This window comes from Bombus pascuorum, chromosome 13 (assembly GCF_905332965.1).
Source record: "Bombus pascuorum chromosome 13, iyBomPasc1.1, whole genome shotgun sequence".
Taxonomy (NCBI): domain Eukaryota; kingdom Metazoa; phylum Arthropoda; class Insecta; order Hymenoptera; family Apidae; genus Bombus; species Bombus pascuorum.
In genome coordinates this window covers 6472646-6486355 of record NC_083500.1, presented here as the reverse complement: position 1 = coordinate 6486355, position 13710 = coordinate 6472646, and the positions used below count along the sequence as shown (strand labels likewise).

Below are 13710 nucleotides of genomic sequence, written 5' to 3'. Positions count from 1 at the left end.
TGATTTCGAAGTTATTGGTCACAGATTTTAGCCCTTGGCTCGTGTTTAACGATTAAAGAGTATATTCTGTGTCATCTTAGAAGCATTTGATCATTAGTGATTTTCATATGTCACAATGAGAATTACAATAGTTACTGTCAATCATATTATTCCACGTTTCATTCAATTTCCCTTTTCTATCAGAATTTCCAATTCGTTTCAAATTATGACACTCTATGCGTCGATCAGAGGAAATCATGCAACGTCATCCTTGAACAGAGTTCAAATCTGTACCGATAAACTGACCATCTGTTTGTCATTCATCTCGATCGTTGCATCCATAATAAAAATGCATTCGCAATAGCGTGCACGGTAGTGGTTTAGTCGCATAGCTGCATAGATACGTAGTTGTTGGGAATTGCGCGGCGATGCAGGACAGGCAATGCGAGCGAGGCATTCTGAATGTAGTGTTATGATCGGGCAGAATGAGACTGAGCAGGCAGCAGGACAGCAGGAACAGCAACAACAACCGCAACAACAACAACTGCAGCAGTCAGTACAAAAACTAGGTACGGAGAAGTCAACAGAGATCGAAAGTAGACTGAGCAATGGCAGTCTCGATCCTGTGGACCAGGATTCTGCGGCGCGCGTAATAGATTTGCAAGCTACTCTCGACAAGCAGGTATGAAAAAGTATCACGACGAACTACTTAGCGTATGTATGATTCTCTCAATGATTTAGGAACAGTCAGGTAGATGGATCGTGGAACGTTTCGTGCGATAAAACGCATCCCTGACTGTTGATATTTTTGAGATGCAGAACGAATATACTCTTCTTCGTTCTCCCCCCTTTTTTCTTCTGCATGCACCTCAAGCGATTTGCAAATTTACATAAGTTCAGAAAAACATTTTTTATTGCCATTCTTGAATTAAAAACATAGAGACTTAGAGTGTCTCCGTTAAACTGCATGGTGTTGAAATACAATAACAAATTGTTATCTTTGATAATATCATTAAGCGCTTTCATTTATACACGACACTAAGAGATCTTCTAAATCAACTTTAGACTATGTTCATTAAATGTTATAGAGTATGATAATCGTGAAGCAATTACTGAAATATTGTGTTTTGTTTTCATATTGTAATGAGATTTTTTAAGAAATATTAACAGAAAAAATAGATCGATTTTATAATACTATGTTGCACAACTTGAATTTACCTTTCATTAAATGTGCCATATTATCATTGGCGCCTATGGCATGTTGTAGAATGAATATATATATATTAATAATGTGTGTTCCATATTCGCATGATCTAATGAATAAGAATGAATTTTTTCCCAAGCAAACTTTATAAACGGCTTAATCATTAATGTGACGTATATATATACTGACACAAAACATCCCATGTAATATAAAAACACATTTACAACTTCAATTATAGTATATATTTCAATTAGATCTAGTATAGTATCTCAGAGATAAGAGCAGAACAAGAGAGATAATGCCTTGTTAAAACATATTTGTGTAGATGTACATATTTACATAGTGCATATGAGAAACACAATTTTTAATACTCTTTCTGTACACATACAAGTAGAATATTAGATACACATCGACTTTTATTAACATTGTATTATAACAATTATTCTAGAGCTCAGAGTTGAGCACATGGCAGCGGCGGGTAGCCGAATTAAGTGGCCGAGTAGCAGAGTTGGAAGAAACTTTGTCCAAGACTCAGAAAGACCTTCTGAAAACCCAAGAAACGAATGTCAAACTGCAGAGAGATCTACGTGAAAATGTTGCCCAAAAAGAGGACCAAGAAGAGAGGATAGCGACTCTTGAAAAACGTTATCTTAATGCTCAACGAGAGTCCACTAGTTTACATGATCTCAATGAAAAGCTGGAGCAAGAGCTGCAGCACAAGAAAGCTCAATTAAAGGTAATCGCTCTTCTATATTAAATTTACAGTTTATGTCAATTTAATTTTCTTTTTTAAACCTCTATATAATTCATGTTTAGCTCCAAGAAGAAAAAATAGCGGCGATACAGGAGAAACTAGAACTCGCAGAACAAAAATTAGCCCAATATGCTAAGTTACCAGAAATGGAAGAGCAATTAAAGCAGAGGATGGAGGCTCTGACGCAGGTGAGGAGGCCCAACCAGGTACGCAGAGGAATTAAGTCGTCGTATCATCAATTTCTTCTTTTCTTATTCCTCTGCACTTCTATCGATACTCCCTGCCTCCAAATGTACCTATGTCGAGAATGCTTGCCCCTTTAATGTCTTTTCTTGAAAACAGTCTTCATTCTACTTCAGTTTACATATTAAATTTTTTGCAATGTTTTCCCTGTTACATTCTTCATCATTGGCCATGGCTACTCACATATCACACAAACAATAAACATACTTCAGATTTTTTTAATTTTCTTCTAAGATTATGAAGTTAATGAATATAATATGATAATCGCGTCACTTACAAAGGTGAATGTTGTTGTAAAATAATTTACTTACTTTCTACTCACTAAATATACCGAACATAGCAATCAATGTGATTATTTTCAGAGCTTGTTAATAACTTGTAGTTTAGTGCTATTATCACATTTCTGTAGACATATTTGTATTAGGCACGTATTTTTTTCTTCAATTCAATTCATTAGCTTTACATGTTAGCTCTACTGGAAGATTATATTTAGAATAAAGAACAATCTAATATATATAGATATATCTTCATGAATTCACCTCTAATTAAATTTAATATCTGCAGGCATTGATTTTAATTGTGTGAAATATTTAATAAGCAGGCTCAAGAAAGACACGGCAGCGCAGAGGATAGAATACAGAGGTTGGAAACGCAACTTGAAGAAAAGAATGCAGAAGTGATGCGTGTCAATCAACGACTCAAGATGAATGAGGAGCATAATACGCGGCTTAGTACAACTGTTGATAAACTTTTGTCGGGTAATCTATATGTATATTGTGTAAAGTAATTACACTATTGATAACAAATACGTTCTTGTGCTTATTAGCTTTGATTTATTTCTTCAGAATCTAACGAAAGATTGCAAGTACATTTAAAAGAAAGGATGCACGCATTAGAAGAGAAAAATGCACTCACGCAAGAACTGGAAAAGACTAGAAAGATTGCGGAAGATCTTCAAAATGAGAAGGCCGAAATAGTTAAGGAATTAGGGAAAGCTCGCCTTGAAATCGATAATGTAAAAAGGCAAATGCTTCAGCAAGAAATTGCATTCAATATTCAACAAACAGATGCTCTAACTCGAAGTTTGTCCCCCAATGCAGTGGATCCAGGTTCCTTTTCTAGGAGTGCAAGTCATAGTAGTTTTGATACTCATTCTTTACCAAGAAGAACGGGTAAACGACCTGCAATCGAAGATGACCCAGCAAAGGTAGCACATAAAAGATTAGACTTTAGTATATGAAAAATTAAATATATAATAAAAAACTCTGAATAACACGCTCTTAATTTTTTAGAATTATGTAGCGCGCACTTTAGCAGAGCAAGAATGGGAAAAATTACAGCAAGCTCATGTCCTTGCAAATGTACAACAAGCATTTGATGTTTCTAGTGATGCAGAAGGTGACGGAGATAACGAAAGTTTATTCAGTTGTGCAGCTGATGTAATTAGTCCTACAGGACATACGGATGCTCAAACACTAGCATTAATGTTACAAGAACAATTAGATGCAATTAACAATGAAATTAGATTAATCCAGGTAATCAGACGTTATTTATTATACCATATTTTATATATCAATATGTCAAAGTGCATTTTTGATGAAGGAAGAAAAGCAAAGTACCGAAGCGCGTGCCGAGGAGTTGGAGTCCCGGGTTGGTAGTCTTGAACATATGAATTTGTTAGCCAGAGGACGAAGTCTCGAACGGGCATCTCCGCCATTAAGTGGACGATCCACTCCAAAATCGCATCATAGTCCAAATAGAGATTATTTACATAAATATCATACGGTAAGTACCGTTTACTTTATAATCCTTAATCATTCTAAAATATATTTTCAATATTTTTATCATTTTGAAGGCACCAGCATCAATGTCCCCAGCGCATCTCCATCAATATGCTGCCTCTTTAGCTAGTCCGGGTCAACTTTCGGAATCCCTTCCTGCAAGCCAGGTAAATAACTGTGATCACAATTCAACATGTGTAAGGTAGTAGCATTGACATATGTGTAATTTTTTATATCATATTATAGTTGCAGTTATCAGGCGAAGAATTGCATTCAGTGAGTGAAAGAGACAGCACTGGTGGTGCAGGAAGTGGTGGTAGCGATGCAGCTTCACCGTTGACTGCTCGATCGATCAGACTAGAACGGGTAGCACAGGCACTTGCTCACAGTCAAGAGGAACTCAGAAGGTATGTGTTTAATTTTCAATTTGTCGATATTAACAAACATCGGATTTCTTTGTGGAGCCAATGCTTGAACTACACGAGCACTATCTGAGAAAGCGATGATAATGTATTATAAACAAAATTTTTGCAATCACATCTCTCACAATGAGGACTCTAAGTTTTTTGTTGGGAAACAAGATGTCTTTTATGTGTATTGAATATCGTAAATATGCTATTTCATTCAACTGATTAATGCCTAGATAATAATACATAAATTGTCAAAGTCCTTGCATACATAGAGGTGGATTGCCAAAAATTCAGTAATTATTTTGTAAGTAGTTAGCATTGTGCGTTGTTTATGCTGCCAGACGCACTGGACAAGCCGGATTTCCCAGCAGTGGTTTTCCTGCTCACAGGTTAATTAAAGATTGTAGTACTGCATGTAATCCGCAACATATGCCGCTGTGCACGACATATTTGAGTGGCCCATGTGGGCATGAAATGAACAACTTAGAGGTCGACCTAAGTGACATCGATGGTAACAGATCCTTTTTATACCTTTTTTTGGAAAAAGGGATTTACTAAGATGATCTTAGGTTTTTCAAAAAAATTGTTGTAGGGATTGATAATTATAGATACTTTTGTATTACAAAATTCATTATGGATATTTCCATTTTTTAACTATAATTTCTTATTACAAGATCAATGAATAGTATGCAAGATGTCACATATTTATGCCTACAGCCCCAATTTTCGAGCACAGTGGTACGGACGAACCGACAGATAGATCTGATAGAAATGAGTCCCTGGAAGAAACTGATATTAGTTTCTTCCATCCATCATACATTCAAGCCTGCCCAGTTCACGACAGACATCGCTGTCTCAAACAAACAAGGGAATTTAGGCAGCCAAGAGAATTGCATCGAGTTAACGTCGCGTCTGAATCTCCTGCGCGAATAAGGTTGTTTTCTAAGAAATAGGTGCAAAGATATAGATGGATCCAATAGATGCAATTAACAGTTTCATTATCTCAATAAAAGATTATAATTGTTTCAATAGAATTCATAGATAAGGCGGTTTTTCTATATCTTTGTCTTTAAACGGTACTTATTATGGCAATCCCATCTCATAAGCAGTGATCAGCTGTATTTTCAGGTTTCTATGCCTTCCCTGTAATACTGAGTAGGTATTACAACTGTTTTTTCACTATTTTGTCAAACATAATTTATCATTTTGGATGTTCTTGGAAAGAAATATTTTTTATTCTTTCATATGATACTATATTGTTTTTATATGTATAAGATATTGGATTGTGATATAATGATTTTTTCACGAATTTCCAAAACTGATATTGATATTGTTTCATTTCTTCTTTAGTTTACTAGTTATTTGTTTGTAGCAATTGTCAGTTGTAGATATCTTGAATAGTACAAAATTAAAACTTGAATGCTTTAATCTGACTCAATTAGGAATATCATTTTCATTGAAAATACGCAATTTGGAATAAAAAATCATATCACATATATTATTCGAAGCTAAATAGTATTTGTGCTTATGCCCATGTACTATCATGTATAAGCACAATCATATATCACTGCTAAAAGTCTTTTAAGTAATGCAATTCACTTGGCTCAGTAAGTTCCCTGATCATATCTTATCTCACGTAATTTAAAACATTGATCTCTTTATGCTTTAAATATTGAAGAGTACAGAACATTAGATGGTTTAGAGAATCCTGTTATTAATTTGGCTGTTTGATTGTCTAGTGCGATGATGTATCTTGAAAAAGATCTGAAAATAATTTGTATAAATTCAGATCACAAACATGATATAGAAGGTACATACAACATAGAAAAAAAAATATAAGTCGGATAGTTTGTGGGCTAGAATGCATTATTTAGAGTAGAAATAGAAACTAGATTAGCGCTCCATGCAGCAGGCATGGGCAACATAACAACGGCGCACTCAATTCTGGGACTCCCCCTTCCCCATTGTCCTCACGTCATAGCAGCCAGGACAGTTTGCATAAGAACAACTTGTCTGGTGTTGGATTGCCAATTGGACAATTGTCTAGTTCGCATTTGCACATGCAATCTACCATGAGTCCAGCAACCGCAGCAGCAGTAGCTGCAGCTCAAAAGAAGAAAGGCATTAAGAGCAGTCTTGGTAGATTTTTCAGCAAGAAAGAAAAGGTAATGCAGATTTTAATTATATAAGATAATAACCAAATAACTAAATAAGAAAAATGAGGAAAGTCAGAGAGAGAATTTTGGTTACAGATCAAGGGGAAAGATACGCCAATGCCTGGAGATATACCAGGTATGGGAGGAGCAAATACACCTGCAGATCCTGATTATGGAGATAATGTTTCTGTTGCTGGTACTATGGGTAGTAAAAGCGATTTTGATCGTAGAAAAAAGAAAAGGTACATATATGTAACTAAAAATATATTCGTAATTTAAATAATTAATGAATATAATTGTTATAGCACTAATTTTCTTTCAGTCCAAGTATGTTTGGAAGTATGTTAGATTCTTCACGACACGAACTTCTGGCGGAGGCAATGAAAGCTGGAACACCTTTTGCTCTATGGAATGGACCAACTGTAGTGGCTTGGCTTGAGCTGTGGGTGGGAATGCCAACGTGGTATGTTGCAGCTTGCCGGGCAAATGTCAAAAGTGGTGCCATAATGAGTGCTCTTAGTGATACTGAAATTCAACGTGAAATTGGTATAAGGTATGAAATTGAGTTATTTAACACATTCTGCACATTTTGGATGACAAGCATGATGGAGTTCCATACAATATAAAACCACTAACATTTAATGTAATAATTTTTATTCTTAGTAATCCTCTACATCGATTGAAACTACGGTTAGCTATTCAAGAAATGGTGTCACTTACAAGTCCATCAGCACCAACAACTTCTCGCACAACCTTAGCATTTGGAGATATGAACCACGAATGGATTGGTAATGTCTGGCTTCCAAGTCTTGGTTTGCCACAGTATCGATCCACTTTCATGGAGTGCCTTGTTGATGCCAGAATGTTGGATCACCTTAACAAAAAGGACCTTCGTGGTCAACTTAGAATGGTTGATAGTTTTCACAGGTGATAAATCATTAAAAACAAAAATTCATGTTTAATAGTGATTTTTAGATTCCTTGATCTAATCCGAAATTTATTTATTTTTACAGAACAAGCTTGCAATATGGCATTTTGTGTTTAAAACGATTAAATTATGATAGGCAACAATTAGAAGAAAGGAGACGAATGGCGGAAGGTGCAAACGTCGATGTTCTTGTATGGAGTAATGATCGTGTTATAAGATGGGTGCAATCTATCGGCCTGAAAGTAACTCCATTTTACTACTTTCCATTTTATAAATCATTCATACTGTAGTGATGATAAAACACAATTTCGTATTTTCAGGAATACGGTAACCACCTCTTAGAATCTGGGGTACATGGAGCTCTTATAGCCCTCGATGAAAGTTTCGACGCCAATAGTTTCGCTCTAGCTTTGCAAATTCCAACGCAAAACACACAAGTAGGTTTTAGTTTAATGTATTGCTATATAGTTATCAGAGATTAGAAATTATATATAATCTTTACTATCTTTACCATTTTTCTGTACTTCAACAGGCTCGGCAGTTGTTAGAGATGGAGTTCGCAAATTTATTAACAGTAGGAACAGAAAGGCGACTCGATGAAGCGAATAATATGAAATCCTGATCCAACTCGTCTAGCAGGCTGCCTCATCTTCAACCACATCACGTCTAGTCCAAAACCCCAGCTATTACTACTCTCTGTATGCAAGTGTGTTGTAAAAGTGTAAGAGCTTTAAGTATCATTCTAAGGGTATCTTCATACTGTTAAGAGCTGTAACACACGGTGATATGAAAACACGATCGGACATAATCTGTTAAAAGAAAATGGTGATTTATTGTATGTTCAAGAAGAAAATTTAAAACGTTTTATCAATTTTTATGTCGCGTATGTTTCATAAACCGCTTGTTACGGATTTCGGATAAAAAATAATAATTCTGAATCAATTACTCTCATATAGATACTGAAATGTAGTGAGCGGTCAGGGAATCGTGAAATATATTTTTCCTCGAAAGCCCAAAGAATCAGTTATAGGTAATTACGACAATAATTCTGTCTAATTTCACCTCGATTTCTTAAGAATAGCAAGACTTGTAGCTTTTGGAATAATCAATATCATGGTAGTTCGTAAACATTTTCAGGACGTAATTGCATATTTCTTATAGTATATTATGTACTTATACTATGTAACAAATAGTTATAAAACAACTGTCTATTTTGATAATACCACATACCGCACAAAATAAAAATCCCCAAAATTGTATTAGTGCCATTGCTCTCGAGGAAACTATTTATATACAAGGAAAAGACTGCATTCTATATTTCTGCATCTATAAGACGGTGACCTAATAAGCCATATATATATAAAACAATATATACATATATACATATACATATACATATATATATATATATATATATGTATATGTATATACCCACACACACACACACACATATTACTTCATACAGAAGGAGCGCTGGAATACTTGTCCTCCTCTGTTATTTCGATGAATTTTAAATGTTTGTAGATCACATATAAACACGTAATATATTAAAGAATTACACCGAAGCAACTATCGTAATTAGAAAATTATCAAACAACTGGTTGCATGGACGTGTTTAAAAGAACTGCTTTTTATTTATTGTGAACTAAGGAACGGACATTTTATACCAAAATAATCGCGCAATGTATAAGTACATGTACGCAAAGTTAGTAGGTGTTATAAAATTAAGGAACTTTGTAATTCTAATTGATAATTGAACTCTATCGATCAGTCACGTATATCGTTATACTATCTTTATTTTGTTTAATCATAAGGAAATCATGTCTCATTCGGCTCTCTAGCATTTTTTATTCATTCAAAGAAAAGAATTTCATGTGGATAGTTCATTTGCATGTTTTCTTAACATCTTGTTTCAAAGTTCCAGGAATGATTATTAGTAGACTCGATCGATAGTGAGAAAGAATTCACGAAGATGAAGAGCGTTATAAATATAATAAAAAGTCACGAAGTAAAAGAAAGAAAAAATGAAATAAAAAAGAAATGGCCATAACAAGAACAGCAAAAAAATACACTAACAATGGCCATAAATATTATTTAACAGTAATGACGATGTTGCTGAAGACAATGATTACGATGATAATTATAATTACTCATTACAAAATGTTATCAGGCTGAAGGTGTGGCGAAAGACTGAGATTACGACAGTGACTGTAATGATAAAACTGGTCATGATAGAGACGATCACAATAATGATGATAAGTTATAATGGGATGTTGTTAATGTTGTTGATACTTGAGGAATCGTTGTTGATGTTTGTTTCCCTGTGAACTACCCCCTGCAAGTTATCAATTCGTTGTAACTCCATTGCTCTGCACGACCTTCCGAATGGGCGCATACGTACCAAATAGTTTCTACCAAAGAAATTACAATGCAGTACGATGATTGCACAGTCGTACACGTGTGTACAAGAATGTAACGTTGACACTTGACATATATGTACGCAGTAGGAAGATCAAAATATGTCTTATCTGTAAAGATCATAATGTACAGTCTCATTCTTCGGCGTGTAGAAATCTTTTTCTTTTCTAAGTACCACCGATCAGTTGAAATATTTCTAGATAATCAGAAAGACTCGCTAAGCCAAAGCAACGTTACGCTACCTCAATACTGAGACAAGGTGGTACGCTCTTGTTTCTTTATATAAATGTTTTAATAACTGGTCCTATGATTTTTAATCGTCGGTTAATTCCCTTCGGGGGATGTTAAGTCCGAATTTCTTGTTGATATTGTGTTGAAAGATAAGTCGTCGTAGTAAAAACGTTTGCACATGCAAATTATATTATTTAGTTATTAAAGAAAGCTGATTATCAAGATATAGAAAAAAAAAAACAACGATTAATAATTCGGAACTGCACGCGCGTTTAGTTATTTTAGTTACACCGAACAATCTTCAAAATACTAGTAGAAAAGTTTATTTGAGGTAAAACATTTCTACAATAGTATTACAATGTATATCCTTTTTTAATCCTAATGTAATGCTACACGATTGTACAGAACTAATTTGTACAAATGAATAGATATACAAAACTGAGTCACTTTGTGAAACAGAATGGCCGTCTCTCCCTTTCGGAAGTGTCTGCAGTATGTGTAAATGACTGAACTTATTTTTAATGTACGCTAGTTAATAGTGTCAATGGACATTCCAAGGAAAAGAAATAAAAGCAAACCTTCCAAAAAGCAGCCACATTCATAATCGCATATATGTAAATCATGACTCGATATGTAGCAGCTTTGCCGCCTTCTATGTATTTAACTATAAATATATACATAGATACGAAAAAATTTCGCCTGAATCCAGCCTCCGACTGCTCGGTATCGAATAGAGCTTGAATAAGCAAAACTAATAGCATCTACTATATACGTAATGTTTTTACCAAAAAATAATGAACAAGTGCTTAAACTTAGAATTTGTTTTGCTTTCGATTTTCTTCAATTCTGTACAAATTTATGCCCATAAAAGGATATGTATTATACCCTTTTAGAGTGTACATGCTGATGAAGAAGCAAAACAATGAATATTAAATATTGTCTTCAGCAATGCTGAGCAAACTGTTTTGTTTAAATGTAACAGCTTTATGTGTTGTATAGCAAATTATCAATACCTAAAGAAAGACACTTATAATATTTAAGTTTCTTTATTATCAGTTTACACATATCATAAGATTGTAAAAAGTATAGAGGAAATGAAATTACATTAAATGAAATATTGTTCTTCTATATAATTCATTTTCGGTTCTTAGAAGAAATATACATGCTAATACATGGTAAAAACATGCACGTAAAACATATGTAATATTGTAATGTAACAGTCTGTATTATGTGTTATTTCACAATGTATCTTTTCTTTCGTACAATCTTTTTGTATGCTCAATTCGACCGAACTGCCGGAAGAACAAGTTTAACGTTATTCTGGATTTTTGTATGACATATGTTTGTGTGTGTTAATGCTAGTTATTGTACATATGTATGCGCGTGCGTACGTGTGTGAGTGTGTATGTGTATATATCTTTCTCTGTGTATATACGAATTATTTATTAACATCCCTGTAATTTTTTTAACATTTCATTGCAAAGCCCAATGCAGGTAAATATACTACAATCCTAATAATAACAAATGTTAAATCGCTATTAAATATCCAATTACTTTACTTCTGAATGAATATTATAGCAAATTTTGTTGGAATATATCTATATGATGGAATTTTTAGATTAGATTGCTGCAGTAATCCGGAAAGAATAATATTGGGTTGGCAATTAAGTAATTGCGGATTTTGTCAATACCACCTAATGACAAAGTTCGCAATCATTTAGTTGCCAACCCAGTGGTAAATATGCAACAAATATTTCAAATAAATTTATTCAGAAGCAAAGGAAATCGATCAAAGTAAAAAATTGTGTGTGCAACAAGTGCATGGATTGGGCCCATTTTAAATGAAAAGAAAATATTTGGTTTATGTAAAATTTTTGTCAGAAGCATCAACTACAAGATAAATCAAAATCCAAGAGATTTGTAGATCGTTTAAAAATGTTTGTCTCGTATGCGATGATTCTGTACAAGTGCATAAATCATCAGTATGTAATTATACTGATTTTTATTTATATCTGACTATTTTACCTGGACTCTCAGGTAATTGTGCCAGCATAAAAATTTTCAATTGTGCTAGTAAGCGGGTAATCGTCAGAAATATTTCTAAATGTGAAGTAGTATAAAACTATACATACATATATTTGTGTGTGTTTTATATATATGTATGTATAGTATGGTACATAGTGCACAAAGAAATAAATTTTTTAATTATTATCAGAATATGGTTGTTAAAATGATTAGTTAAACTTTATATTGTTCTTATAAATCAGTTTTTTATGAAATTTGTACTTATTCGTTTATCGTGGAATTTTTATTTACTTAAATTATATATTCCAGATTCAGAATAATTTTATACTTGAAAAATATAAAGGAATATTGCTTCTAGCATTTGCAAATCATTTTACATGATTATTTATTTCTTTAAGATATTTTTAATTTTTTTTTAAGAATAAATAGAAAACAAATATTAGACATTATGTTATTCCATTATTGCAAATGATTAAACTTAAAATGTTTGTTAGAAATTTAAATATCATTTCAAATATAAATATACATCTATATACATAACACACATGTATATACGTGTGTATATATACATATATATATAAAACTGTGGCAAATATGAAAATGAAGTGTGCGTGTGAGAAAAGTGATGGACTATTCAAATAATATCATATATCTGAATGAGTGCACTGTGCGATTAATGCATAAATCATTTGCCTTTTTTTTCTTTTTAAAAGTTTTAAATGTCATATACTACTTCACGTTTCTTATATCGAATGTAAAATAGTGTGTTTCCTGTTAACATAAAGCAACTTTTTAGCTGTGATGTTAACAATAGAGAATTCATATAGAGATGCAAAACAGGAGGGGAATTAGTATAATAGAAATGAATTTCGTGTTATATTTATTATAATGACAATTCAGTATTATGATATGTACCAATGTTTGCAGACTAAGAATTCTACTACCAGTTAATGTCATTGCTAACAGAATGTGACAAGAAACTATAAAACAGCACACATTTAAAAAGAATCACAACGAGGCACAAATTTTGACAGGGACAGTGGATAACTTTCTGTGCCCACAGTACACTTGGAGTCTTAAGCAACCAAGAATTGGATCTGAGATTTCATAATACAAGTATACGCGCGTGTGAAAAGTACTAAAAAAAATCATGGAAAATGGGGACGATAACAGAGCATAGTTATCGCATAAATAATTATAACGATAATATTATTATTGCTACCATTACTGCTGCTAGTGCTACTACTATAATTATTACTATTACTACAAATACCATTACTGCTACCACTATCATAACTATTACTACAACTACAGCTACTACCTACCATTACCAATATAAATTGTCCTTGTAATTTTTATATGCTAAGTATATACTTTAATAGGATAAATGAGAAAGTATGGGAAATGAGTCACAGTAAATGTAACATAACAGCCCTGCTTGTATAAGGGGGCAGAAACTATGTTAACTGAACTATGAATTATAAATATTGTATAAGACGATAAATAATAATTATTATTATCATTATTATAATTATTATCAATTGAATTAGCAAATTGTAATCTACCCATCAACAACCATTT

At 33.3% G+C, this 13710-nt stretch overlaps 1 protein-coding gene across 14 annotated transcripts in view; it reads left to right on the top strand.

The window, feature by feature from the left end:
* Positions 1–13660, top strand: part of LOC132913640 (liprin-alpha-1) — a 45015-nt gene extending 31355 nt beyond the window's left edge. For 2 of the 14 annotated variants that reach the window (XM_060972110.1, XM_060972109.1), the window contains exons 7-23: positions 464–661; positions 1632–1919; positions 2000–2143; positions 2779–2938; positions 3026–3387; positions 3473–3715; positions 3783–3965; positions 4036–4128; positions 4208–4368; positions 4713–4760; positions 6281–6536; positions 6624–6769; positions 6850–7080; positions 7191–7454; positions 7541–7697; positions 7776–7892; positions 7988–13660. In XM_060972110.1, coding sequence (XP_060828093.1) covers positions 464–661; positions 1632–1919; positions 2000–2143; positions 2779–2938; positions 3026–3387; positions 3473–3715; positions 3783–3965; positions 4036–4128; positions 4208–4368; positions 4713–4760; positions 6281–6536; positions 6624–6769; positions 6850–7080; positions 7191–7454; positions 7541–7697; positions 7776–7892; positions 7988–8077 — 3141 coding nt within the window. In that variant the 3' untranslated portion in view covers positions 8078–13660. Of the gene's footprint in view, positions 1–447; positions 662–1631; positions 1920–1999; positions 2144–2778; positions 2939–3025; positions 3388–3472; positions 3716–3782; positions 3966–4035; positions 4129–4207; positions 4369–4712; positions 4761–6280; positions 6537–6623; positions 6770–6849; positions 7081–7190; positions 7455–7540; positions 7698–7775; positions 7893–7987 lie in introns of all 14 variants that reach the window. The other 12 variants (XM_060972112.1, XM_060972115.1, XM_060972114.1 and 9 more) reach the window with 12 other exon arrangements.
* Positions 13661–13710: the final 50 nt, after the last annotated feature.